Genomic DNA, 26,395 nt, shown 5'->3' on the forward strand with positions numbered 1-26,395 from the left:
TGCAAACTCATAAAAATTAGAGGAATTGCTAACTCGAAGAACTTGGTACTCATATAAGAGCTTGTATGCGGATAATGGACTATCCATGGGTTATTCTAAGGAGATTGAAACTCGACACCATGAAGCATGAAACTTTTTCTTCGGTATGAAAATAATACATCTGTAGGAGGCTGAAGTGTGTAGTAGGTTCAGTATGTTGCTAGACCTTGAGGAACGTAGCATGAGCTATATTGATGAAGAATTGTAATATAGTAAGTGTGTTCACCATAACAAAACTGTGCACAATTTTCATATGAAGAATTCATGAAACTAGATAGATTTAATATTATTAATAGAAACCTATTAAAAAGATTGATGTGTATTATAATTAATAGAATATAAACTAGATTATCTAAGAGAAGTAACTCTCCTCCACCTAAGTTTGTCCCAGATACACCTATACATAGGGATAGTCATTCTCCTCCTACTAGTCACTTTAAGGTGAGACTTCTAGCAGATCCAACACTATCTTCATCTTTTTATTCTATAGCAACTCGATTGGATTGTCTTGAGCTTTATCAGAACTAGAATTTCACTGAGATGTAACATATCCATCAGCATCTTGACATTTTTTATGCACACTTTCATATTTTATTTAGGTATTTTGGATTGTCACCACTCGAATAGATTATATATTCTGGGGGAGAAGTAGTAACTATGCTTGTTGTTGTCTTTTGATATTAAACAGAAAAAAATTATGTTTTGATACTTTTAACTTATGATGATACCTTATGATGCTTTTTAAATAAAATTATGCATCTGATTTTTGTAATGAATACTATTAAAAATACTAGAATTTATGATCAAATTATTTCAACTTGAATTCAAGACTAATACTAAAATATCATTACTTTGAATTTAAGTTCATCATATTTTTAATATGTCATATAGATAGGAGGAGCCTAGTTATCATCAAGAAGGGGGAGATTGTTAAATCCTAAATTTTAATATCACTAGTTTTAACTCATCAGTATTTTCTCACCCCTTTTGAACCCCTACTTCAACACCTTTGTATTTCCAAGCAGTTCACCTTGATCGATAAAAAGATAAATTATAACTCTTACACATGACCTCAGCCATTATATTATATGGCTCGTGTCAATTTTATTTTCCTTTGAATCCTTGGTACTAATGTTCACTCACTCAGTCTTGTCCTCTAATATGTCAGACTCCCTCAAGCAAGTACGAGCTTTAGAATAGCCATACTCTCTAACAGCTTTAATCATACCTACCTTCGTATGATCAAGTCTCTCCCTTAAGATTCATTGATACTTGAACTCAGAAGATTCATCTTGAGGGTATACTGCCCCTATATGCTAATAACTAAAGCTTCTATTTGATCCAAAATTCAATACACGTACGGAAGACCCACCCCTATAATATCATGTTATTTACTCCTTGAATCCATAACATTTCTCATCATTATATTTCTCACTAAGGTCAAGCTCTTAACAACTCTCGATCAACCCTTTAGATTATTGTCTCTTATGAGACTTCTCTCATATGTGTTAGATTATCTTGAATTGTTCCACCACGATCCACTATACCATGTAACCTCTTGATAATATCTTTATTGTATTTTGATCTTTGTGTGATGAACTTAAAATATGATCTTTCCATGTGTGACCTCTACCAACACATCACAGGGCCTCAGCCTCCTCTATTTATGTTTGCTCTTTTATTAATGAACCTTCATTCACCCGTATTTGGGTCACTTACGGACAAGGCACAACTCTAGGATAGTCTGTCACTAGTAGATCTCGAAGTCCATCGACTTCACTGGAAATTGATATGCCATTGTTTAGATCTTAGGCATCTACCCTAATACAATCCTTACTGAACATAGCTTTCATTTGCAATCACTTGAATGATAGCATAGTGGTATATTCCTCAAGAGTACTCGCCTCTACATTCTCTTGCCCCATGCCAAAACTTTTCGACTCTAACTTTACCTCTGCAAGTTAAGTTGGCTTCCCCCCTTAGTTCATCTATCAATTACCTTACTTAGATAAGGTGTATGTGCTTTGAAGCTCTTTTCAAGTTTGATATCTTGCAAGATAAGTCTCTTTTATTAAAATGAGAAACCCAAGGGATAATATGATCTTACTCTTATCTCTATAAGAGTTTATGTTATTAACCTTTGTCCAAAGAAAGCTTCATGCCTTTACTTCATGTTTTATCTTCTATATCAACTCCTTTCATGTGGCTTAGGTACTTTACTACATTCTACCAAAGTTGCTCCACTCTGTGATTTGCATTAAGATAATGGTGGTCTTTATGTCCATCATACCATGGGTCAAAACTCTGTTGAGCTTGATCTCTTCATTGAGATAAGTTTGTCTTCATTTGGTATTGTCTTTGGTTGCTTCCTCACATGCTCTCACAATGCAGCATCAGCATATTACCTCATGCAAGATTATGAGATAACTTTTGCCACTTGTTTAGTCCATTGAGCTTTATAGAGTTACTATCTTGATGCGTCCATTGAATCTCCCTTTGGAAGATCGGGAGTCATATCTATCTCATTCGAATAACTTTTCTTTTTACGTCTTTCCATTTAGAAGTTTTAGAGATTATTATGTCCTTGAACTACACCTTGCTGAATAAACTATATATTGTTTTGTCACTATCAATACATTTATTAGATTATAACTCTTCGTCAATATAGCCCCCACTATACTTTACAAGGTCTAGCAACATGCTTAAGTCATTACATAATTTTGCATCTTACAAATGCATCCATCCCATGTAGAAGAGAATGTTTTCATGCTCTATGATACTGAATTTTGGTCGCCTTGGGATGGTTATGGTAACTCTATTGTCCACATATAAACCATTACATGGGTATCGAATACTTTGAGTCGGTAATTCTCTTCACTTATGCAAGCTTTGTATAAACTATTTCGGTCATCAAGTAACTCATCATTCCTTACATAGTCTTATCCTTTGTCAAGCCCCTCCACTTGCATTAAGCACCATCAAGTTTGTTTAACAACATCAAGTCATAACTCAAATTCAACCATCACAACCTTTGTGTGTTACATGTTCTTGTTAACTCACTTGTCCTCATAGTGCCTCTCATACGAAGAGTTGGTCATTCCTCTTAATGTCAATCTCGAATATCCGCTCCTCTAAGTAACTTCTTTCCGTGTATCTCTACATATCTTTCCCTTAAACAATCGCATGTACTAGCTACCCTCAACACAACCTTACTAGGTCCCTCACGTTTGCATACCAAGTATTTCTAATAATGCTTATTCCACTCTGATACCATCTATCATGAAATTTGTTAGATTTATCTAAGTTATGTGGCACCTTTATGTATCCGTCCGCAAAGGCTTAGTCTCTCTATAACCTTTTAGGGTCTCTTAAGAAACTATCAAAGATAAGATGAGCTGGAAGAAGCATTATACTTAGGGATCCCATAAGCAAATATTTTAGTAAATACTTTATAGGCAATGCAAAATATAAAGATAGACTTTATAAACTTTGAATGGTCACAAACAAACTAAGACCAAAAGTCCTCATAAGCATCCACATGATACCCCTTTAGAACTAGGTAAAAAATTAGCCCTAAATTCTAATTCAAAGGCTCATGTAATCATATGCCACTTGAGGAACCCTAAAGTACTAAGATAATAGACATTTTGCATTGTTATGCGCATCAAAAAAGTATCCTAAATGATTGCCTGCATGGTAGGATCTCTATATGTTGACTAAGATATAATATGATGATAAAGTATCGCCCCGATGACTTTGAGGTGTCTATTATACAGTATCGACCATATTATTAAGAGATTGAGGTAAATTGCACCAACCGTATGATATTATACTTGATTGTAGGATCAAAAGTGTTACACTCCATTGTAATAAGAAACAAAGCTCTAACCAAGTTGTAAAAGAATGAACAATCTAAATTAGTAAGTCGCTCGAATCAATTGATATTTACTCATCTAAGTATATATAGAGACACATAGCACTCCGATTACCGGATGTTTCCATCTATTTTTTCCTTTGAAAGTAACATAAGCTCAATTTTATTTAAAAATGGATCATATCATCTTTCCTTTGCTTTATCTTCTCCTCCTTTTGATTCTCTTCCTCCTTCGTCTCCCGCTCCCTTGAGCTCCCCCATCTCTCCATGTTCCGTGTGATGATACAGTAGTAGCATAGAGTAGATTGCATTACATCAACTAGGACATGTACAAGTGTGAATCCGATATCTTTTCACTTATTTTCTAGTATCATACACCCAATGCATCAAGTTAAGCTCTCTCTCTCTCTCTCTCTCTCTCTCTCTCTCTCTCTCGACATTGTTATCAACACCAATTGACAAATTTTTTACTTCTAACAAAAGTTGGCAGGCAAGAACAAAAGGTTGAGTTTCTAAAATAGAAACATAGAAGGCATGAAAGAGCCTGCACAGAAAGGAGTTGCCATGGTAAACAGACAAGCAATTGAATAAATGAACCAAGTAAAAGAATAAGATCAAGCTATCCTCAACCATCAGTGTGGCATACAATAATCACATCTGCAAAAGGTAAATACACTACTGCCTTTTAATTATTTATTTTTCTTTCGAACAATAAAAAAGGTAAATATACTACTAATTCATGAAACAATGCAATCGAAGTACCATTGAAGAAAAAAATGAAAAGCAAAATCCAAGGCTCATCCTAAATAAGAGAACATGTGGTTTATGATAAGATCAGCATAAGAAATTTCGAAGAACAATTTTTGGTCGACCTTCTACTGTAGAACATAACATCAGAATACATCATATTTCAGTAAAGATGATGGCTTAAAGCAGCAACTCCAGTAGAAAAATGAGGGAATTCGACCAGTTCGTCTAATGTACTCTGCTTGCTTTGCAGTTGTTGCATCTTGGTAATTTCTTTGGGCTTGTGCTGCGGCACGCATTTTCTCGGCTCTGTGGCTTGCTGCTGCAACCTTGTTCATCAGCCTCTCAAGTGCATGAGCTCTTGTTCTCTCTACCTCAACCTGTGAAGATGTGCAGCAGCAATATTTACACTAACAGTTATTCTACAAACAATGATGATTTGAAACATTTTTTTCTGTATTTTCAATGAAACATTTCTTATAAACTAGTTCTTAATAAGAAGAATTTTACATAGTTGGTGCTGAAAATATTTGCGTAAATTAAACTAAGCCAATCTACTGCTGAACAAGAACTAGATCTCCTTATAAATACATTTTAGAACATGAAACAAGAACGTAAAACTAGAATAAAATCTAGTTCGGAAGATTTATGTTCTGTGTACCAAATCATACCTCCATTAGCTCCTCAATTTCAGATTTGGGACTAAATAGAAAAATAGACTACTATCGAGCAAACCATCCTCAAAAGGTAGATTGCAATTCCCACATCTGTTAATAGTTCAGAAGTTAAATGGACCTAAAACCTTCAAAGTTTTTGGAATCCAATCCAACATGCACATGGAAGGATTTCTCAAGAGCTAAACAGAAAGATCAGCCACCAGAAACAACAGATTGAATGAATATATTCTCAGTCCAGAAAATTCTCAGGCAAACTAAATTCCATATATGTTTAATTAAAGAAATTTTTTTCTTTTGAAAAACAAAAAAAAAGCAGTCAAATAATAATCTTATAGACATCTGACACAAGAATTTTCTAAAGTTCATAAATATAGTGAAATCCTGAGGTTAAAACAAAGAACAAAAAGTAGCACTCAGTTTTTCATAGTATTTGTTAATTTGGAAGAAAAATGTTCAAGTAAGATTAAGTTTTTATAGAGGACCCTATCTTGTGGAGAAACTGAGTATCCACCTCAATTTTCTTCATTTCTGCCTCAATCTTTGCTTTTTGATGATTTTTCCAGGCATAGATTTTGATCTCTTCTCGTTTAAACCTGAGGAGATAATTAGCATTCAGCATCCGTATCCTCATGAAAGGCAACTAATTCTACAACACATACTTGATAAGAGATTTTCTAAGAAACCAGACATTTTATTTGTATTGAACTATGAACTACCTAGCAAGATACTTGGCTTGTTCAGCCTCCTCCCAAGCTGCCGCACGGGCTTCAATAACACTTCTCATGGACTGATTCTGTGGTATAGTCTTGAGAGAAATAGATGCATCAGTTTCCTCCTCTTTGCTAGCACATGCTGCAATGTTTTCATTATCCAATTGCTGGCCAAGAATCATTATTTCTCTGCAAGCTTTTTTTAATATTTCCTCTTCTGACTGTGTTTTGTTTAGATCATCACAGCAAGCAGCTGGTGCAGTTTGGAGTTGGCCAGTTGATGCTGGAACTGTTCTTCCTGAAGTTGATGGTCGAGAAGAAGTTGGGGGTGAAGTTTCTCTTGCAGGACTTCCTGTCTGCAATGGCTCCTGGCTTGGAATAGGAAACATTTCTGTACCCATATCCCTCATGGACGCAGACCTAATTGGTAATGTAGGAGTGATAAATGCTGCAACTTTCTTGACAGACACCAATGGATCATGCTGACTAAGACTGACTGCAGAAAGTTGATTATAAAAGAATCCCTCAGAAGTCAAATAGAGAATGAAAGCTATTTATATTAATGCAAACTGCAAAATTATTATTGCATATCAGTTAAATATACATCTGGACCTAGTGTACCATAAAGTAACATGAAAGGATTTCCATCAACTTGGTAAAGCTCTATCCAAAGCAATGCGCTGTCCTTTGAAGTTCTAGTTTCTCACTAATTTGAAGACAGAAAGATCATTACCTCATTTTCAACATGCTTGCAAGAGTAATTATCAAGGTATGTGATGTGTTCTTGAGTTCCTGAGGCATCTATAGTTGGCACTAATTCATAGGATTCATACATGATTTAAATATAGCAAGCATCACAAGAACTTAAGGGTAGATATAATTTTACCAACTTGAGTTCTGAAACATCTATAGTGAATTTCTGAAGTCTTTTCAGAAAAACAAATTAATTTATAGAGGTTTAATTATACATTTGTCGCACTTGTTCCAAAGAAAGAGAATCATCATCTCCTAAAGAAATTATTTCAATTAGACTAATCTATGCAATCGTCAGAATTATTTCAAAGCAACTTGCAAACCAGCTGAAGGAGGTCACTGATTGCCTTGTGGATAAGACACAACATTGAACTATTCATTAGATTTCAACCTCCTCATATGAGAAGAAGAACAAATTGCAGGCAGATTTAAGAAAGCATTACCATCAAACACAATGAAGAAAGAGAGCATCATAAGAGGTTTCTTACCAGCTATCTCAGTAGCTGGATTCTCCATGGTTGTGGCAGGTTTCATCCCTGAATCCACCATAGCATAAGGCTCTGCCGCCCAATTCCCACCCTTAACTCCACCAATTTCCTTCTTAGCTTGCCTCCCAACTTCCAAGATAACCTTCGCCGTCGTCCCACGACCGCCTCCGTTGCCGGCCAACCTGCTCTTCTTCATTGTCCCACCACCAGCCTTGCTCCCGACTCTGTTCGACGCCGGACCTGTGATCCACTTCTGCGCATCATCCCACTTCGACGGTGCCGGCCTCGAGAGAGGAACCACCATTGCCGACGCCAGCCGGTGCGGCGGCGCTCGTTCCGACTTCTGGAGTTCGAGGCTCTCCCTACAGGAACCATCCTTGTCTTGAGCCCCAAACTTTGGCACCTCCACTGCGTACTCTTCCTCCGTGGAGATAGAGCTCTCGACATTCTTGCAGCTCTCGGCCATGCCGGCGCCTGCGAAATTCGTTCTTCCACTTCAATCTTTACACGAAAGATCCAATATTTTTTATCCCAACAGCAAGGATAGATTTTTACGTCTGTTGTCGTCATCCGAGGGCTCGAAGTCGAGCCCTTTCTCCTCCTTCCTCCTCTCTGCTCCAAGAAGCATCGCCCTCGGCATCCCAGGGCAGAATCCACTGCCCTTCTAGAAAAGATCAGCCCAATTTTCGATCAAGATCTTACCGAACTCCATCAACGACCGAGTCATAAACAACAATGCACGATGATCGAACAGGGCAAAGCGAAGGCGGAAAGCGATGAAGAGATGGAGCAAGAACGAAGGGACGAGGGTCAAAACAGCAGCTTCGGGAGTCTCAGAGATCAATCATTGAACAAAAGAACTACCTATCTATCTATGTATACCTGCGAAGGAAAGGGCTCGCGAAAGCCTTCGTACTCCACTGGGAGAAGAAATGAGGGAGGTTGTGCTGCTTGCGGCGGTGGCGGTGGTGGCCGTCAACGTAAATGCTACTCGACGTCGGTGTCTGCTATTGAGACTGAATCGGGGGATTGTTCTCCTTACGAGGAAGTAACTAATGAGCGAGGTTGTGCTGCTTGCGACGGTGACGGTGGTGGCCTTCAACCTAAATGCTACTCGACGTCGTCGTCTGCTATTGAGACTGAATCGAGGGATTGTTCTCCTTACGAGGAAGTTAATGATGATGACGGAAGTGTCAGTTGATGCATGTTGCTGGTCCTGCGACTTGGAATGTGTGCATATCATATACAAAAGTTTACTACATAGCGTTTACAATATATATATATACATATATGTATATATACATATACATATGTATATGTATGTATACATATGCATACATATATATATGTATATATATGTATACATACATATATGTATGTATGTATATATAGATATTATATATATATATATATATGTATATATATATAGATATTATATATATGTATATATATATGTATATATGCATGTATACATATATATACATACATACATATATATATACATATATCAATATATATATATATACATATATATGTATATTTGTATTTATATATATACATACATATATGTATATATATATACATACATATATATATACATAATATACATATATATACATACATATACATATATATATATATATATATATATATATATATATATATATATATTTATTTATTTATTTATTTATCGGTGTTAATTTGAGTTTTATATAGGTTCATTTTCTTTAAAAAAATTAATATTTTAGATTTTTAAATTTTTTTATTTTTTAATAATATCTTTAATTTAAAAAATAATCTAAAATATTTTTTTAGTTTTTTACCATTTTTAATCTATTTTTAGTTATTATAATATTTTCATTCCGATTGTTTATGATTTTTAAATAATATTTATCATCTTTTATAAATATTATTAAAAAATAATCATAAATGCCATCATATCATGCTTTTTTTATTGTTATTGCTTACAAACAATTACGATATCAAAATTTTAAACTTATAATTAGTTCGATTAAAATTAAAATCGATTTAATTCTTTATAATATTTTTAAAGAAGTTTTATGGTGTCTTTGTTGTAGAGGCTAAAACATTATAATAGGCCAAAAATATTATAACAAACCAAAACACTATAACAGACAAAAAATTAAAAAAATAATTTAAATATTTTTTAAAATTAGGGATCATGTGTGGAAAAAAATTGGAATATCAATTAGAAAATAACCAAAATATGGGGTTTTTTTTAGAATCACCATATATATATATATATATATGTATATATATATATATATATATATATTCCAATCAAAATTTTTACATGTTTTGGGACATACCTAAAAGGCCTATGGATTTTAAATAAAAATGATAATAGAGTCTAGTGTTCGTTTAATGTGTGTGCTGACGTGCAAAATTTGAGTGCACGTGGCTGGTCAAAGTCAAAAAGGACCACCATGTGGTGAGCCATGTTCCAATCTTTATTCGGATTGAATGTGCCGTACCGCTGGGGATGCCCATCAGCCATGTTAATTGTAATGCACGAGCAAACTGTGGAAAAGGACAGGGATTCATGTCTCACGTTTATGTGAAGATGACACCCAGTGGCTGCGGCTTCATCATCCACATCTTCAGCCGTAGCTCCTCTGTCTTGTGCGCCTTGCTGCATCAACAACAACACTGCAGCCAGCAGAGAATGAGCACATGAACTCGATTGATGGAGTTTGGATACTATGATGGTGACCACGATGCTGAGAACGTCGAGGTCTGCAGCTTTGTCCAATACATTTAAAACAAGAACTGTTTTCCAGGGATTGGATACTCTGAAGATGACACATCTTTAGCTGTAGCTCCTCTGTCTTGTGCGCCTTAGCTGCATCAACAACAACAGTGTAGCCAGCAGAGAATGAGCACATGAACTCAATTGATGGAGTTTGGATACTCTGATGCTGACCATGATGCTGAGAACGTCGAGGTCTATAGCTTTGTCAATTGCATTTAAACCAAGAACTGTTTTCCAGGGATTGAACTTTCAAGATGCATCCCGGCAAGAAACAAGAGAAACATACAGTTGTGGCAAATCCAACCTACAAACAAATGAAAAAAAAAAATTGAGAAAGCAAGCAGAAGCAATTACCGACACAATTTTGTATATACTTCCTGCGTCTTTTTACCTCTGATGTTAGAGAAAGCTTAAAACTGACAACAGATAAAGCCCAGTAAAAGCAGTAGCCAAGAAAAAAATATATGTACATATTCAATATGTGAAAAGAAAGTAGTTCTAGACCCTAAAATTAATTGTTAGTCATGGCAAGCCTTATAGAAGAATTCCTTTACCCGAAATGGTAAAGTATTTAAGTTCAAACAATATAATTTAGTATCAACTATCAAGATTATCCATGTAGGTCAATAGACGGATCTTCAGTTTCAGACATTTTCTGGAGTATTTCATGTTTCAGAGCATCTGAAACATTCATCCTGTGCCAAAGATTAATATTTCATCACAGGTATCATACTGCTCCCTAGCTGGACCAATATAGTATCATTTACCAATTATGCCAACCGTTTCTTAAAAAAGGGACAACCTCCAGGAAACGAGTGTCTTCTACCCTCTTCATCCTTTTTCATCCTCTTCTTTCCAGTTCTACATTTCTCTCCACTTCTCAGTGATGGCCACTGCTTGACAGCTTTGGAAGGAAGATTGAACAGAAGCAAACCCTAGATTCTAACTTAAGTTGAACCACTAGCCAGTTCAAGCTTGAGTCAGTTTGAAAATCACAAGCTGGACTAATCAACTGTTTAACTAGTATGATTTAAATAAAGCATTGAAGACTGGTTTTACCTGAATCACTGAATATTGCCTGGTAGTTGACTGTCGATGTACCAGTCCAGCATAGACCCCCTGGTACAGGCAATATACCATTAAAATCACAAGCTGGACCAGTCCAATACTTGAACTGTATCATTTAAAGCATTGAAGGCTGGTTTGCCCTGAATCACTGTATACCGCTAGACTGACCATGTAACACTCCAGCAGATACCACCTGGTACAAGTAGTATACCATGAGATTTTAAATCTTGTCGTGCACACATGTTTGAGATAACCCACTCATCTAAGTTAGAGCATACCTGCAACCAGTCATAATGGCCATATAGCTCAAGCAGAGACACCACAAGAATTGTATAAATCTTAGAACACCCGTCATCAGATGAAGTAGATATAACTAAATGATTCTTACGTATCAAAACAGAAGCAAGGATGATAAATAAAGGTATAAATGAGCATGATATTTTAGGTTTGAGTTATCTTGCTAATCAAATATGAACTCTATGATTGATTTGCAACAAGGACATAAGTAACAACAGAGAGACTGAAAATTACAAAAATTTGAAGAAAACACATTAAGACTGGATGGATCACATATCAGGGAAGAGTATGATAAAAAACTTACCTTCCTCAGTAAAGGAGAAACCCAAGGGCTGGAAAGAATGAAACACCTAATAATCCATATTTTCCTGCTTTATTCATCAACTAGTAGAAGTTGCATCTAGTATAAAACCAACAACTGTAATCAAACACTACCTGAAAAATACAGCTTCGACAAGATAAGCACAGGATGGATTCTAACAGAACTCCAACAAAACTAAACTTAAATTCCAAAAAAAAGGAATATTATACTTTTCCATCCATATTTCAACGAATTAAGTTAAAAAGTCTCACAAAATCTAAAGCTCAAAATTCATGACTTCAGAGGATGGAAAAATATGGTTCCAAGAGACTAAATAATTTAGTAGTTTTTGTTGCACAAGCCTAAAAGATGAGTTGGCTACAGAAAAGAGAAAGGATCTACAACTACTTTATTCTGTTGTATATATATTTTCAATTTCTGAAGTTCCAATGATATACAAAGTCTACAACTCATACAAGAAGTATCGGAAATATAGAGCAATATTTAAGCAACAAATTTAAGGCAAGTAAACCATAAATCTACTCTACAAGAAGGAAAAAGGAGGCATACATATTGTTTACTTCATCCAGGCTTTATGATTTAATCAAAGTTACTGGTAGAGAGTAAACTACCTTATTAATTTAAAAGAAAGTTGGCTTGAATCCATCAGTTGATACTGAATGTGCTCGAGGCACAAGAATGACCAAGAAACAGGGAAATTAAGAAAGACCACTTCTTTACTAATCAATTTCAAACCTGACAATGAACCTCAACCCAGAGAAGTACTGAAAGAGCATAAGTTGTGAAGAATGCAAGTTGGTAAATCAACAAGAATATGTTGAAGGACTTCAAAAATAGAAACGTTACAACCATTGTTGAACTGGACGCTCAGAGACAGCAGAAGAATGAAGTTAAAAGGGACCTCAATTCCAATTTGTTGGGCCTTACTTAGAAATGCGAAGATGATCGACCTCGTTGCAATCAAACAACAAAGCAACAACACTATCATAAGCAAAACAATATAACGCATGCACATTCAGGTGTAAACAACCAGTTGCACGGAAAACAAATGAAGAGGCACTAAAGCACACCACCATTTACCAAGGAATTCAAGAAATGGAACACCTTTTGCGTCGTCCAACAATATACTGGAACCCTATATTCGATTCAAATCAGTTGAATCTGCAAGATTTAATCTTTCGTTCTTCTTTCGACAACTTCAATCATTTTTTCCTTGTCGAAATCCTAAAATTTGAGTTTTCCCACCAAAAAAGATTAAATGAGTATTTGAACTGTCAAAGGCAATCCCTTATTATCTCAAAAGCAAACAAGATAAACCTTTTCAAAGATTACCAACGGGGCACCGATTGGTCGAATTAGCGAACGAGCGAGCGAGAGAGAGAGAGAGAGAGAAAGGATCGTTCGAAGATTATGAGAGCGGGAAGATCCAGTCCTGCCACAGAGCGGAGTCGTTAACCTTGTCTAATCAATTCTAGGGCTGTTGAGAAATAGGAACCGCCACCTTCGGCACGGCTGCGGCGATCGTACTCGTTCCTCAAGGTTCCTAAGGGTTTCAGATCTCCACGAATCAATGGTTGGAAAGCAATCGATCAGCGGCGCCAAGAAAACCAGAATAAGAAAGACCAAATAAACCGCCGGTCGATGAACACGAGACAGAAGGGGCAAAGTCGGCGGCGGGCGAAACCCGGTGGATTCGGAGGAGTACTTCTTTACCTACTCGCGTAACCTACCCGAAGCGTGATTGACTAGAAAACGTGGTACCCGCAAAGATCACAGACCGTTGGTCGAACACATCAGCACAAAGCGTGGGCATGTAATACGCAGTGAAGAAACCTCTCTTAACTATTTGTCCTTGCAAACATTAGTATAGCATAATAGTATATATATATATATATATATATATATATATATATATATATATATATAATTGCTCGATCATGCACTTATTGTTCTACATTTTCATATGGTTCCTTAATGTTTAAGGAAAAGGAATGCAACTTCAGTAGTTAATATTCTTGTTCATCATAAGCTACATGATATTCTTAATTGCAAAAAATCTAAGAACATTCCAAACATGAGATACAAAGAAGAACATCTTTGTCACGAGTATCTCCTACTTCATGGAAATCTTCCTACCAATTACCATAGATCAGTGCTTAATGATACAGTGTAGACTTTGTCGTCTTCCTGAGAGTAACTTGGATCATTTCCTTGCGACATACCTGTACTTACTAGTAATGAAGGAACTCCTGGCCCTGCAAATGTATCATCATCAAAGGTCATATTAGGTTTCCCATTCAATAAGGGTTCCTTGAAACCACCTAGGTAACTATTCCCTAATCAAAATCACTGAGATAGATAAAATGCCTTGTAAGTTTATATTGAGCTTTTAAGATTTCTGATCTCCCAGTAAAGATCTTTCTCATGGTCTTAAGGCAGGCCATGAATCCAAAATCTGTATCTGCCCCCTCATTATTTCATCAAATGTTTAACTAAAGACATATGTGCATACCTAAGGTTATCAAGCCATCCAACCCCAGAACATAATGCACCAGCATTCTCAAGCGATCAGCAAGCACAAAAAGAGAGCTCCATTCTGCATGATGGAAGAAGATAACCTTACTCAAACACCAATGTTATCAAGCCATTGAACAAGCATCTTTGTCGAAGGCCTCAGCTTGGGGGAGTCACTCAAGCAAAGACAAGCGATCTCAAGCATCTGCAGCAGCTGGCGCTCGACCGCCGTGTCGTGGATACACGGATCGAACACCTCTGCTTCCCTCGTCTCCTTCTTCATCTGGACAACCCACGACACCAACTCCCTCCCACCTTTCGGCTTGCACATATCTAGTGGCCTCTTCCCGGTGAGCAACTCCAGAAGAACGACGCCGAAGCTATATATGTCACCCTTGAAGGTGGCAACCGAGGACTGGCCATACTCAGGTGGGATGTAGCCCAAAGTGCCGACCAAATCGGTGGTGACATGCGTGTCATACGGCAGAATGAGCCGAGCAAGGCCGAAATCGGCCAGGTGAGCTTCGAACATTTCGTCGAGCAGGATGTTGCTCGACTTGATGTCGCGGTGCAGTATGTGCGGATCGCACGACTGGTGCAAGTACACCAATCCCCTTGCTGCTCCTTGTGCTATCCGAAGCCTTTTGCGCCAATCCAGCATAGATCCTCCTTCGACCTTCTCGTGAAGCCAGTAGTCCAAGCTTCCATTCTCCATGTATGAGTAGATCAGAAGTCTGTCACTCCCAATCTTGCAGTAACCTTGAAGCAGAACCAGGTTGCTGTGTTGAGCTCTGGAAAGAGCTTCTACCTCGGCCTGGAACTCCCTCTCCATCTGGCCGTAGTCGCCGGAGAGCCGCTTGATTGCCACGTTCCTCCCCCCTGGCAGAGTTGCTTTGTACACCAGTCCGAAGCCTCCACACCCAATGATGTTGGCCTGGTCGAAGTTGTTGCTTGATCTCAAGATGTCACTGATGCTTAGCTCCTTGTTGTCCTTGTTCTGAAACAGGAGCACTAAACTCGGCCCCCCTGCCTCTAAGCTTCCATTGCAATCTGCTATTGGCTTTACTGTGTCCTCCTTCCTGCGGTACCAAGTCCTTGAGACAAACAAGTAGATGAGAACCAGAAGAAAAGCTGTTCCGAATCCAGCTCCAGCGATTGTTCCAATGATCAAACCCCTATCCTGCCTTTGACCGCCGACTGTTTGATCCGGAGCTTCAGGTAGATCATGAGAACAAGAGTTCGAGTGATAGCCACAGAGACCTGGGTTCCCCTCGAAATCGGAGCTCGAGAAGGTCGAGAATTGGCCGCCGGTTGGGATGGAGCCACTCAAATTATTGTAGGCGACGCAGAAACTGGAAAGAAAATTCAACCTGGTTAGCGACAGAGGGATTCGTCCTGTGAGGTCATTGTGCGACAAATCTAAGCTCTCTAAGCTTGACATGCCCGATAACTCATCAGGTATGGTCCCTGACAGCTTGTTCTTGCTTAGGTCCAGTGCATGGAGCCTCTTCAGGTTGCCAAGCCCCGGCGGGATTGGTCCATCAAGCATGTTACTGCACAGAATCAAGGATGGTGGAAAGCTGCTGAGTTGGTTATACTGCAATCCCTTCCTACTGTTGTTCCTTTTGATGAAGAAGGGAAAATACTCTGTTGGAGGTCCTTGCTGTGAAGTATTGGAGGAGATGAGGCCCTTGGCATAAGCCAAACTTTCTGGGATCTCACCGCTGAGTGAATTGTTAGACAAATCCAAGTAGAAAAGGTGATGAAGATTCCCCATCCATGAAGGGATCGTCCCTTCCAAATGATTCCAAGACAAATCCAAGACCATCAATTTGGTGCAGTTGGCCAGCCATGGCGGCACTGATCCAGAAAGGCCGCAGTTTGCGATAACAAGAAGCTGTATCTGTCGAAATCCTTGAATCCCGTCCACTGGCATCGTCTCCCTGCCATGGAAGCTCATGGTGAGGACCAAACCGGTGAGTCTCGGGAGACCCTGCAGGGTCTCCATGGCCGAGGAGATGTTCGACAAGCTGTTGTTGGAGAGAGAGAGGTACGATAGCCAAACAAAATTCTTGAAGCTAATCGGGACTTCGCCGCTCAGGTTGTTCCTTGCAAGATTCAGAGTTCGCAGCGCCGCACACTGATGCATGCTATAAGGAATAGGGCCGGTGAAGGAGTTCGTTCCGAGATCAAGATAGCTCAAGCGAGTCATAATCGTGCAGTTGAGAGTGATCTCGCCAGCGAGCGAATTGTTCCTCAGATTGAGCACTCGGAGAGATGACAAGTTCGACAAGGAAGAAGGTAGATGACCTCCAAAGCCATTGGAATGGGAAGACAAATATTGAAGCTTGTTTAATCTGTCAAAGACATCCGGAAGATAACCTGAGAACGAATTCAGTGAGAGATCCAACTGCTCAAGGTTAGAGAGATTTCCCAAGCTTGAGCTCAATCTGCCTGATAGTTGATTCTCTTGAAGATTTAGTGTCCTCAAAGATGACAGCTTGAACAGCGCCTCTGGCAGATTCCCGGAGATCTCATTCAGATCAATGTAGAGTTCCTCGAGAGAATTGCAGTTCGCAACGTCCTCCGGGAGTTGGCCGTAGAAGTTGTTCGTCGAGAGCCGAAGGATTCTAATTCCAGGAGAAGAACTGCATATTGACATGTCAAGGCTGCCGGAGAATGCATTGAAGCTGACATCGAGCGTCGTCAATTTTGTTGATCCGGTGAAGGCCGGAAGACTGCCATTGAAGATATTATAGGAGAGATCGAAAACCAGAATCGAAGGAAGGTATAGATCAACCGGAATCGAGCCGGAGAACTCGTTCAAGCTGAGATCGAGCAGCTCCAACCGGCGAAGATGAAATAGCGCAGATGGAACAGTGCCTTTAAAGAGATTGGAAGAAAGATTAAGGTGTACAAGATGATCCAATTCGGTCAGGGAATCCGAGAGGGAACCCTTCAAGCTCATATTTTGGATGTCCAACCCAATCACTCGTCGTCCAGAATCCACCGAATCCTCGCAAGAAACGCCAGGCCAGCCGCAGCAATCGGACGAGGAGGCATTAAAGCTCCAACTTTTGACCCCAGAATCCAACCCTCGCGAGAAATCCAGCAAGACTTTGAGATCACCTGAGTAGCAGCCCTGGGACTTGGTGTGCAGACCTTGAAGGAAGAGGAAGAAGAACAAGAAGCTCCATCTTTGCTCCCAAAAAGACACCAAAGAAACTCCTTTCTTCACCATCGTAGCTGATCACCAAAACAAGCCTCCAAAACTGGAACTCCAAGTTCCCCTGTTACCGGGTTCAGCTGATTCCTTGAGGCAGAGAAGGATGGAGAGTGGTAAAGGTGTCGCCTTTACAAATCCTAAACGCACCAAGTGGGTGACCAAAGTGCTCCACCATCAAAACTGAAGTGTAGAGCTGGGGAAGAAAGGAGGATGAAAGGTTGGAGTTCCCTCTTTAAATTGTCTTCCTGTAGCCGCCGCAAATGTAGTAGGAGAACAGAAGAGAGCTCTCTGAAACAGAAAAAAAGATATAGTGCTTGATGTTAGATTAATCCACTCGACTTCGAAGCATGATTTCAATTTGAGAACAGAAAAAAGAGACACTTTTTCGTGGCGAAGACCAAACAATTAATGGAGTTGGTTTGGAGCTGAAAAGTTGCGGTCATTCATGGCGGACGACGGCGAGGACTTCAGAGGACTCGGAAACAGGGAGTAGGCGGTAACCAGTAAGGCGACGGCCACCGGCAGCTGCCCGGGAGAGGCGGAAGTCAAACCAAAGCGGGTGTCACGTGCGTCACCGCGCTGCTTTCATCGGTTTGGGAGCTCGGTAGGCGATTACGTAGCCACGGGTTGACGTGTTGAGCCCTTCTTCGGTGAGGATCAAACAGAAGAGGAAACGAAAGGAAGGGTTGTAGTAGAATTGCTTGTGTATTGGGGGAAGAAGAAGGATCGATGTATGTGTTGCAGGATCGATCATATCAGGTGATGGAATGGATCTGCCTTTTTGACTTTTTGGAGCAGCAGTGTCAACGAGATCGTGTCAGGGGATGCATCAGCCTACAAGCCTGCTTCTGCAATTGCTGCCGACTTTGCTTCTCATATTAGGTTTGCAGAAAAGACAGTCGATTACTCTCAAATATATGATCAGATGAGTTGAGATACTATGACTGCTCACAATTCTACATAAATAAGAAACAAAAGCAGATGCCCAAACCTTCCATTGTATCTTCTTGAAGAAGAAGAAGAAGAAGAAGAAGAAGAAGAAGAAGGAGAAATCAGCATTTAGGAAAGGAGAAAATGACATGCATGGATTAGTCCATTGCTTGGGGAATCTACAGTACCAAACTTGCACTCCAACCAGATCAGCTGCTCCTTTCTGTGTAGCTTTAATAGGTTCGTGACTCCTAGTCAAAGTTCAAAAAGCTGGATTGTGAGACTTGATTTCTGCATCTCCACAAAACTTAGCCTGCAAATTGACACAGCCATCACGTTTCTGGAACTGGGACCAGCCACTGAGAAAGAAAAAGAAGCGTAAAAGGTGGAACCTCTTTCTATTCAGATGAAAAGAATCACAAAGAAAAGATCAAGTGCTCGTAGAAGACACCACAACATTTCCGGGTTGCAGCTCTCCAAAGAAATTGTTTTCACAAGGCATTGATCTCAACTCATGCTTCCATCATGTGTAGAAAATTGATAGGCTTTCCCATGCATGTCAGGTGTGATCTTTGACCTACTCATCAATCAGCACCAAAATGGAAGAAAAGTGACATGCACCACCAAGAAAGTAGGCTTCTCATTCATTGTCCATTAGCACCAGCGGAGGCAGCTTGATCTTTGCCACATGGAGATCCACTTGGACATCAATCACATAAAATAAGAGCTTTAATCATCACCACCATGACGGTGATACCACTACCAGGAACCCAGTATGGCTCCATGAAAGCCATTGCCTACTTACCAAAGCTTAGATAAGTGAGCAATGATTAGTAGGCCAGTAGAGACTGATGCTGCTCTCTCCTTTTCATCTATCCACTCTGGTTAAAGTGGATGTGGAGGGGCAGGAAGTTGTTTCAGATGCCAAAGAGGACATGCTAAAAATATTCCAATTGGAGGAGCACTTCAGTGGTTTTGATGATCCACTAGAAATGGGCAGGCATGAGAGATGTAAGAATCTTATCCAAATGGAACTCCTTTTCCCTTGGTGGATGTAGTCACTTCTTGGAGAGATGGAGATGGCAAATGAGGCAGTGCAAGTGTTACAAGCAGTGAAAGTGTGGAATGTTAGTCACCAATACATGTCTGCCATCTTCTCAAAAATAAGAGGAGAAACAAAAGCAGGCACACATCCCTACCTTGTCATATGGTTCTGCCACAAGTCCACCATATGTGGGCAGCATGATGTCCACTGAGATGACTTGTAGGCAATGGCATTCTTCAAGGGCAGAACTTGCAATAAGAAGGATTCAGCCTTCTTATCTTAGAGAACCTTGCAGAAGAATACATCTGCTACAGCTGCTTCTCCTGGAAATCTGGGAATTTGGTTTCTACTTCAAAACCAACTCCTGCAAAACCCTGTTTCCTTGAGACTCTTCAATAGCTCAAGTATTGTTTTGCATCACTTCAAGCTTCTAATCTCACTCACATTGGATTGTCAGGAGATTCCTATTTGAAGGGACTTAAGAAAAATATTACTATTTTTATTAATTGGACTCAGCTTGAACTTTTTCGTATAAAATAAATACTGATGGATCAGAGAAAAAAAATTTAGTTTATTCTTACAGATGATAATGGGGACAATGTCTTTGTAAGTTGATAATAGATCAGATCTAGTCTATACTATGAAGCTGATAAATTGGGGAGAGAGTTCTATCAATAAAAAGGCCTCTGGAGATTGATGCTGAGATTTTTCTGCCTGTTTTCAAAACTGTCTAATAATTCTAAGCCTCTTTTTTTTGTTTGAACATAGCAATCCATGGAAGTTGCTAGTTTGTGATGAAAGCATATCAATAAATTTGTGGAATAGCTGTTTTTTGATAAGGTTTTATCTTCATCATCTACATTTTCCACTTGTTTTAGTACCCACATTATGTTTCAGCCCTGAGGAAGCTAATGCATATAAATTGACTAATTTTTTTTTGTTTTATACAACTTTCCTTTCAAAGTTCTTAAATAGCAATCCATGGAAGTTGCTAGTTTGTGATGAAAGCATATCAATAAATTTGTGGAATAGCTGTTTTTTGATAAGGTTTTATCTTCATCATCTACATTTTCCACTTGTTTTAGTACCCACATTATGTTTCAGCCCTGAGGAAGCTAATGCATATAAATTGACTAATTTTTTTTTGTTTTATACAACTTTCCTTTCAAAGTTCTTAAATAGAATCTTCTCGGTCCTTCAAATGTTAATATAACATACACATATATTATAGAAAATTCATATATATATATATATATATATATATATATATATATATATAACATTAACATCCATTTAATAAACTCAAATTAATTACTATTAATTATATTATTATTAAATCTTTAAAAAAAATAAGAATTATAATATATAAATATTATTATTATTATTTTTAATTGTTTAAGTCTTCAAGTATAATTGCTTTTGGTCAACTAAATAATGAGGCTTAAAAAGTGAACAGGTATAATTGAAATCATGTGATTCTCACCGTTTGATGACCGAGGGATATGCGCAAGTATTTTAATAAATTTGATACTTTGATCGAATCATTCGAGTTCGAGTTCATTTGTTGTATTCTTTTTATAAAAGTTTCACTGACTTAATCTTTGGAGGGGTCTAAGTCAGAATACCCCTTTCATCCCAACTTAAGCCAGTATGTAGGAATCCGGAGGTGACGAAGGACATGCACACCAAAGAGGAGCTGAACCCAACTCGACGAAAGTCTCATCCCCGAGCTGAACCCAACTCGACGAAAGTCTCATCCCCGGAATGATCCTGGACATTGACAATCGGACCAAGCCATGTAGGCTCCTCAAACGACATAGAGGTTCACTACCAGCACCAAGTATCTAAATTGTCACTAATAGCACAAGTCCAAGTGTTTCTTACGATTGTTGACTTACTTTTGGATTCTGCTCTCGAAGCTAGATTTTGTGCTCACATTCCCGGTCCTACGGTCCTAAATTGTCGTCCCAAACTTGACTCTCTCTCTCTCACTCTCACTGCATGATCTGCATTATCTCATATCGACTCTGAAAGCCATGCCCAATGACACATGAAAAGGCCTCAGATCGAGATAATGCTGTCTCTCCTTTTCGTTTGTATCCATCACCGGATGCAGAACCTTAACAGTTCTATGGTCTGCTCATTGCACCGTACAGCGTTCCAAAAAATCCTCGAAAACAGAGAAAGAAAGCACGTAGAAAATAGAAGAATCATAGAACACATTACATCCATCTTCTCCCTCCAATCTATCTGTTATCTAAGGACGAGGCGCTTTTGTTCCAGGAAGGATGATGCCCTGGCCGAGGATGTGACGGGGATCAAACTGAGCCTTCCGCGCCATGAACTGGTCCCATCGCCGGCCGAAGTGATGCTGCCAATGGCTCTGCGAGAGATGGTGCGGCAGGTACTGCTTCGCCCCGATACGGGGACTCGAGGCAGCCTGCGCCACCCGACGGTGGCAAAGGAGGATGTCATTGAGACACTGGGCGGAGCAGGTGGCCGGGTTGGCTGACCGGAGCACTCCCACTGTGTACACCACCTCCTCCACTGCCTCCCCGGCGTCCGGCAGCACAGCCGAACTGTTTGTGTCCCACCTGCAAAACGAATCATCCTCATCAGGTCAAATCTACACCTGCTTGTATGACAAAATGCCTCAATGAGATCTTACATAGTTTCTTTTTCTTTAGGATTGAGCTTTCCTTCTCTTACTTCATACAGATTCTTAGACACTACAAAGGACAACATGTCCTCAAAGCATTGACAAAAGGAAACAATCATACAATTAAAGTACTTTTAGCACACGATTCTGAATCTTATCAAAAGAAAGAATTAGATGCTGAGGCTTTGATTATAGTAAGTAAAACAGTCATTTACAGTACATATTGGGGGACATTTCAGAAAGGTTTTGCAAGGTCAAGCCTTTGATAGAGGGAACTCAAAGTAGGTAGTGAGTAAACAAGCCATGTATCACATTCGTTGTATCGGGTTTGGTGGTGTGTATCTGGATCCTTCTTTCACATATCAAGGGTTTGAATCCTTGCTATGATATTTAGCATATTTGTTATTGTCTCTGATGCATTTCAGTAACACCGAAAAAGACCCTACAGTATTGTTCTTCTGGACCTGAGAAATACCATATGCAAACTTTGCTCCTACAACCTTAAAATCTCCCTCCATGGTCCCTATAGGAAAGAAGAAGGAGAGAGAAAAGAAAAGTCTCAACAATTAGATAACACAAGGGGGGAGATTGGTGCCACAAAAGGTGAATAAGAGGTATCTGTCTAAAGAGAGGCACTAGTTTCCTTTTCTAACTATATATGATGCATTTGAGGTGAACACATTTTATTTTGAGGTTTCATGAAGAATTCTTTTCTTACTTGTCCCTTAGAATTGGGTACATGAGAACAAGGCCTTCAAAGTCACTTGGTGAGATGTTGTCCAGCAGCAAGTCTTTGAAGTCTTTGATGCCAGACTTGGGCACAAACATGTTGAGCCATGGGTGAGGCACCTCCCACAGCCCTCTGCTCCTTAGGTGGACTTCCTCACCCCTAACCCTGTTGAGGAAATCAAAGTAGGACACCTCCACACTGTAGAAATGGGAAGGTATGTAGCTCATCTTCCTGGAAATCTCAGTCACAACCTGAAAGGAAGGATAAACATCAGACCTTCACCATCTTAAGAGCTTGAACTGTCAAAGGAGCTGTTTGTTTGGGAGCTACTGACTTGCTCTACATTTGTGCTCTTGGCTTGGTAGTCATGGATGGCGAACTCAATGCAGAAGTAGACAATGTGGCTGCTCTTGCTGTAGAATTCACGGTTGAACTTTAGATGAGATGGGAAGGCAAGGGATGAGCTTTGTAAGGATTGTTCATTTAGAAGCATGAATCCCTCAACATAGTCAACCACATTTGGCATTGCAACCAAGAGTTCTTGGTCCTCAATGAAGGTGTTAAAGTCATCATAAAATGCTCTGACCCATTTCACCTATCCATGACAAAACATCCACAAAAGAATTATAATATAGTTTGATCGGTAAACACAAGTGAAAGTCTTTGGAATTACCTTCTGTGGAGCATCCTGAAGCAGGATCCTTGCTCTTGTTATTATGCCAAACTGGCCCAATCCACCCAGCACAGCATAGAAAAGCTCTGAGTTTTCAGTGGGTGAGCATGTTACTTGATCTCCTTTACCTTAAACATAATAGAAGAAACAAAATCTATGATCTCTCATCACATATAAGAAAGGATTAACAGGAGAAAAGGTGACCATTTTCTTGTTTCAAGTTACCTGTCACCACATCTAGTTGTAAGACATTGCTGATCTGAGGTCCATACTTGAATGTCTGGCCACTGATGCCACCATTGGAGAGAGTCCCACCAATGCTGAGATAGAGGTAATCAGTCCAAGACCTTGGAGCTAGCCCAAACTTTAAGCCTTCTTCTAACAGTTCTATCCAAAGAGCTCCACCGCTAACATCAGCATAGGAAGGACTAAATTCTGTTCCTTTGTGGATGTTTATGTTTGAGGGCAGGGAATCCATCTCTATCACAACTCCATCGAGGGCTTGAGCTTGGCCATGGATGGAGTGGCCAGCTCCTCTGGCTGCAACTGTGACTTTACTGAAGGATGAAGCAGAAAGAAAGCTGAGGAGGAGTGAGATCTCTTTGGGGGATTGGGGTCTGAGGACTGCAGCAGGAGAGTTGAACTTGATCCTTCCGAAGTCCAGAGATGATGTGTTTGTGCTCTGGAGGAAGATCAAGGGATGAAAGTCCATGGGGCTCTGGATGAACTTACATGGAGAACAGAGAGCCAGAAGCAGTAAAAGGATATTAACTATTGTACAGAACAGTGCAAACTCCATTGCAGGGTAGAACCAATTAACTTAACTGTTGATATACCTCTAAAGTCTCGTGTTAGAATGGAAGTAGAAAGAAAGGATGAGACTATGTGAACAGTAACACTGTTGACAGATGAAAGAAGTAACCATGCATGCACAGATAGATAGATAGATAGAGAGAGAGAGAGACTTAGGAGGGAAGATGGTTTGAGAAGGAACCTAGAGGCACCTAGGTGGGCTGTGAAGAGTTTCATGAACAAGAACAGATAGAAAGTATCATCGGATGGCCAAAAGGAGAAGCAGCTGTCGCATTACCAGGAAGAACCCATCATGTGTGATCTTTTCACCTGTATCTAATTCCTCCTCTTCAATATACTCTCTCCTGCTTGTGCTGCTGGTACACTGAAGAGAGAGCAGATGGAACACACCTCGTCTCTGCTAGAGAGCTGGAAAAGAGACAGGACCAGAAACTAGCCTACCAATGAAAACGGCAGAGGGACACATATCACTCACCGCTCTTTCCATGAGGGCATTTCATTTATAGACAGGTGTGGGACAAGATAAGTACAAGTCCTGGCCACAAATCTAATGGGACCCTGAGGTACTGTCATCTTGGGATCCTCTTTGTAGCTTTCTCCTAATGATGTGAAGAGATCTTACTGCTGCGATACCATGATATTTGATGACAAAGCTGCTGTGGTTCCTCCTGTAGCACTTGTTGACCAAGGTAGCTGGAAGGAGAGGCATTGGAAGACCAGGGAACCAAATCTTTTGCAGTGGACCGTGCTGCACCTTTCCCAGCGGAATGCCCATGGATTGCATGGTGCAATCTGTGAGCCTGGTGCAGTCGTCCCACCGCCAGCCACCTTTTTCTTGGCTTCCACTGCCTGATCTGCTACTTTCACCATTTCCAGGTTTGAAGTCTCTCAGCCATTCCTTTTCTTTTATGATTGCTCTCATGGATGTAGCTAAGATCATCCTTGGTGATGTGGCATCCTGCCATTGGCAAGATGCTGGTGGGAGCCATGGCTGAACTATGTGGGTCCGGTCCGGTCATGAGTGGCCAGTGGTTGTCCTGCATGCATGCATGCCATGCATGGTCACTCTTCCTCCAACCTTGGAGAACAGCATGCATGGGTGAAACTTGCAAGCAAATTCAAGTGTGTGTGTGTGTTATCCATAATAGGACAGAAAAATTACTCAACTTGCTCCACTTTAGGAAGCTTCCATTTTGCTAAGATGACATAGCAAAGTAATATATATTCTGAGATAAGATTAACTTTTCTCAAAGTTGTTTCTTTCTGTTACTATATTTTTCCTTATTTCATATGTATAATCAAAAAGATTATACATAGTTTTCTTGTCTTCTCAAAAGTAGATTCCAAACATTTGATCAAGTTGACAACAATAATTACAGGATGCAATCAACTTCATAATCTTGCCTTACCATAATAATGACAAATATAGGAGAATCTGTCACCTATGGGCTCATAATTTATCATATTTTTAGTTGAACAGGAGATTTCACTCAAACCATTGATTCTTGATATATTAATATTTTTAAACGAAAAAGCAGAGCAAATGCTTGTCATCATATTCTTTTTTTTTTTAATTCATAGATTGTCTATGTGAAATTATGCATTAAAAAGAGAATTTCTCACAAGATTTCTTGTTGATTGATGGCTCCTCAGCACCTTCCTTAGGGTTTGCAGTGTAAATGGAATATAAATTGTACCTATGATATCACTTTGATGGAACTCATCACACATAATCCGCCAGGATTGCCCCATAAGAAAATGGATGTTGTGATCTTTTCTCCTTTTTCCTCTCTTGCAAAGAGCCAAGTTACTTTAGTGGATCCTCGCTGTCATGGGTGACTCCATCTATATAGAAAGAGAAAGCATGCACTTTTCACAGTCCTGCTTGCTTTTGGATCCATTCAAAAGCTGTAGGATCAAAGCCTTTGCAGGCCCCAAGGAGATTTGAGCTCTCAGAGCCAACCATAAAAAGTAATCATCCTACCAGCTTTCAACAGGCATTCCATGTCCATGATCTAATTAAGTATGCAATGCAATCACCAAGATCCTTTTTGTCT

The 26,395-nt window shown here is 39.5% G+C and overlaps 3 protein-coding genes and 1 long non-coding RNA gene across 17 annotated transcripts; all 4 read right to left on the reverse strand.

The window, feature by feature from the left end:
- Window positions 1-4,729: 4,729 nt before the first annotated feature.
- Window positions 4,730-8,456, reverse strand: LOC135584304 (uncharacterized). Of its 2 annotated transcripts, XM_065107429.1 has the most exons (6): window positions 8,171-8,456; window positions 7,844-7,952; window positions 7,289-7,762; window positions 6,054-6,543; window positions 5,849-5,930; window positions 4,730-5,040 (listed from the first exon to the last, which is right to left on the reverse strand). In XM_065107429.1, the coding sequence occupies exons 2-6, from the start codon at window positions 7,926-7,928 to the stop codon at window positions 4,807-4,809; spliced, it is 1,365 nt and encodes a 454-aa protein (XP_064963501.1). In that variant the 5' UTR covers window positions 7,929-7,952; window positions 8,171-8,456; the 3' UTR covers window positions 4,730-4,806. The 2 variants fall into 2 exon arrangements, with proteins under 2 accessions (XP_064963501.1, XP_064963502.1); XM_065107430.1 differs by lacking the exon at window positions 8,171-8,456 and having other exon boundaries at window positions 7,844-8,128.
- A 1,258-nt stretch (window positions 8,457-9,714) lies between these two features.
- Window positions 9,715-13,524, reverse strand: LOC135612760 (uncharacterized). Of its 9 annotated transcripts, XR_010487081.1 has the most exons (5): window positions 13,066-13,515; window positions 12,853-12,972; window positions 11,121-11,861; window positions 10,233-10,365; window positions 9,715-10,151 (listed from the first exon to the last, which is right to left on the reverse strand). It is a non-coding gene; the product is annotated as an uncharacterized LOC135612760 (long non-coding RNA). The 9 variants fall into 9 exon arrangements; XR_010487083.1 differs by having other exon boundaries at window positions 11,121-13,180; window positions 13,250-13,524; XR_010487077.1 differs by having other exon boundaries at window positions 11,121-12,972; window positions 13,081-13,523.
- Window positions 13,525-13,725: 201 nt separating this feature from the next.
- LOC103985767 (phytosulfokine receptor 1) lies at window positions 13,726-19,092 on the reverse strand. Of its 5 annotated transcripts, XM_009403586.3 has the most exons (3): window positions 18,811-19,092; window positions 18,607-18,731; window positions 14,081-17,776 (listed from the first exon to the last, which is right to left on the reverse strand). In XM_009403586.3, the coding sequence occupies exon 3, from the start codon at window positions 17,501-17,503 to the stop codon at window positions 14,372-14,374; it is 3,132 nt and encodes a 1,043-aa protein (XP_009401861.2). In that variant the 5' UTR covers window positions 17,504-17,776; window positions 18,607-18,731; window positions 18,811-19,092; the 3' UTR covers window positions 14,081-14,371. The 5 variants fall into 5 exon arrangements, 4 of the variants coding, with proteins under 4 accessions (XP_009401861.2, XP_064965474.1, XP_009401859.2 ...); XR_010487084.1 differs by lacking the exons at window positions 18,607-18,731; window positions 18,811-19,092 and adding an exon at window positions 13,726-14,003 and having other exon boundaries at window positions 14,261-18,473; XM_065109402.1 differs by lacking the exons at window positions 18,607-18,731; window positions 18,811-19,092 and adding an exon at window positions 18,480-18,578.
- A 2,439-nt stretch (window positions 19,093-21,531) lies between these two features.
- Window positions 21,532-24,818, reverse strand: LOC103985766 (cytokinin dehydrogenase 3-like). The gene is made up of 5 exons (XM_009403582.3): window positions 23,751-24,818; window positions 23,526-23,653; window positions 23,187-23,447; window positions 22,841-23,103; window positions 21,532-22,057 (listed from the first exon to the last, which is right to left on the reverse strand). The coding sequence occupies exons 1-5, from the start codon at window positions 24,322-24,324 to the stop codon at window positions 21,721-21,723; spliced, it is 1,563 nt and encodes a 520-aa protein (XP_009401857.2). The 5' UTR covers window positions 24,325-24,818; the 3' UTR covers window positions 21,532-21,720.
- Between the last annotated feature and the right edge of the window lie 1,577 nt (window positions 24,819-26,395).

Source organism: Musa acuminata, chromosome BXJ2-5 (assembly GCF_036884655.1).
Source record: "Musa acuminata AAA Group cultivar baxijiao chromosome BXJ2-5, Cavendish_Baxijiao_AAA, whole genome shotgun sequence".
Lineage (NCBI taxonomy): Eukaryota > Viridiplantae > Streptophyta > Magnoliopsida > Zingiberales > Musaceae > Musa > Musa acuminata.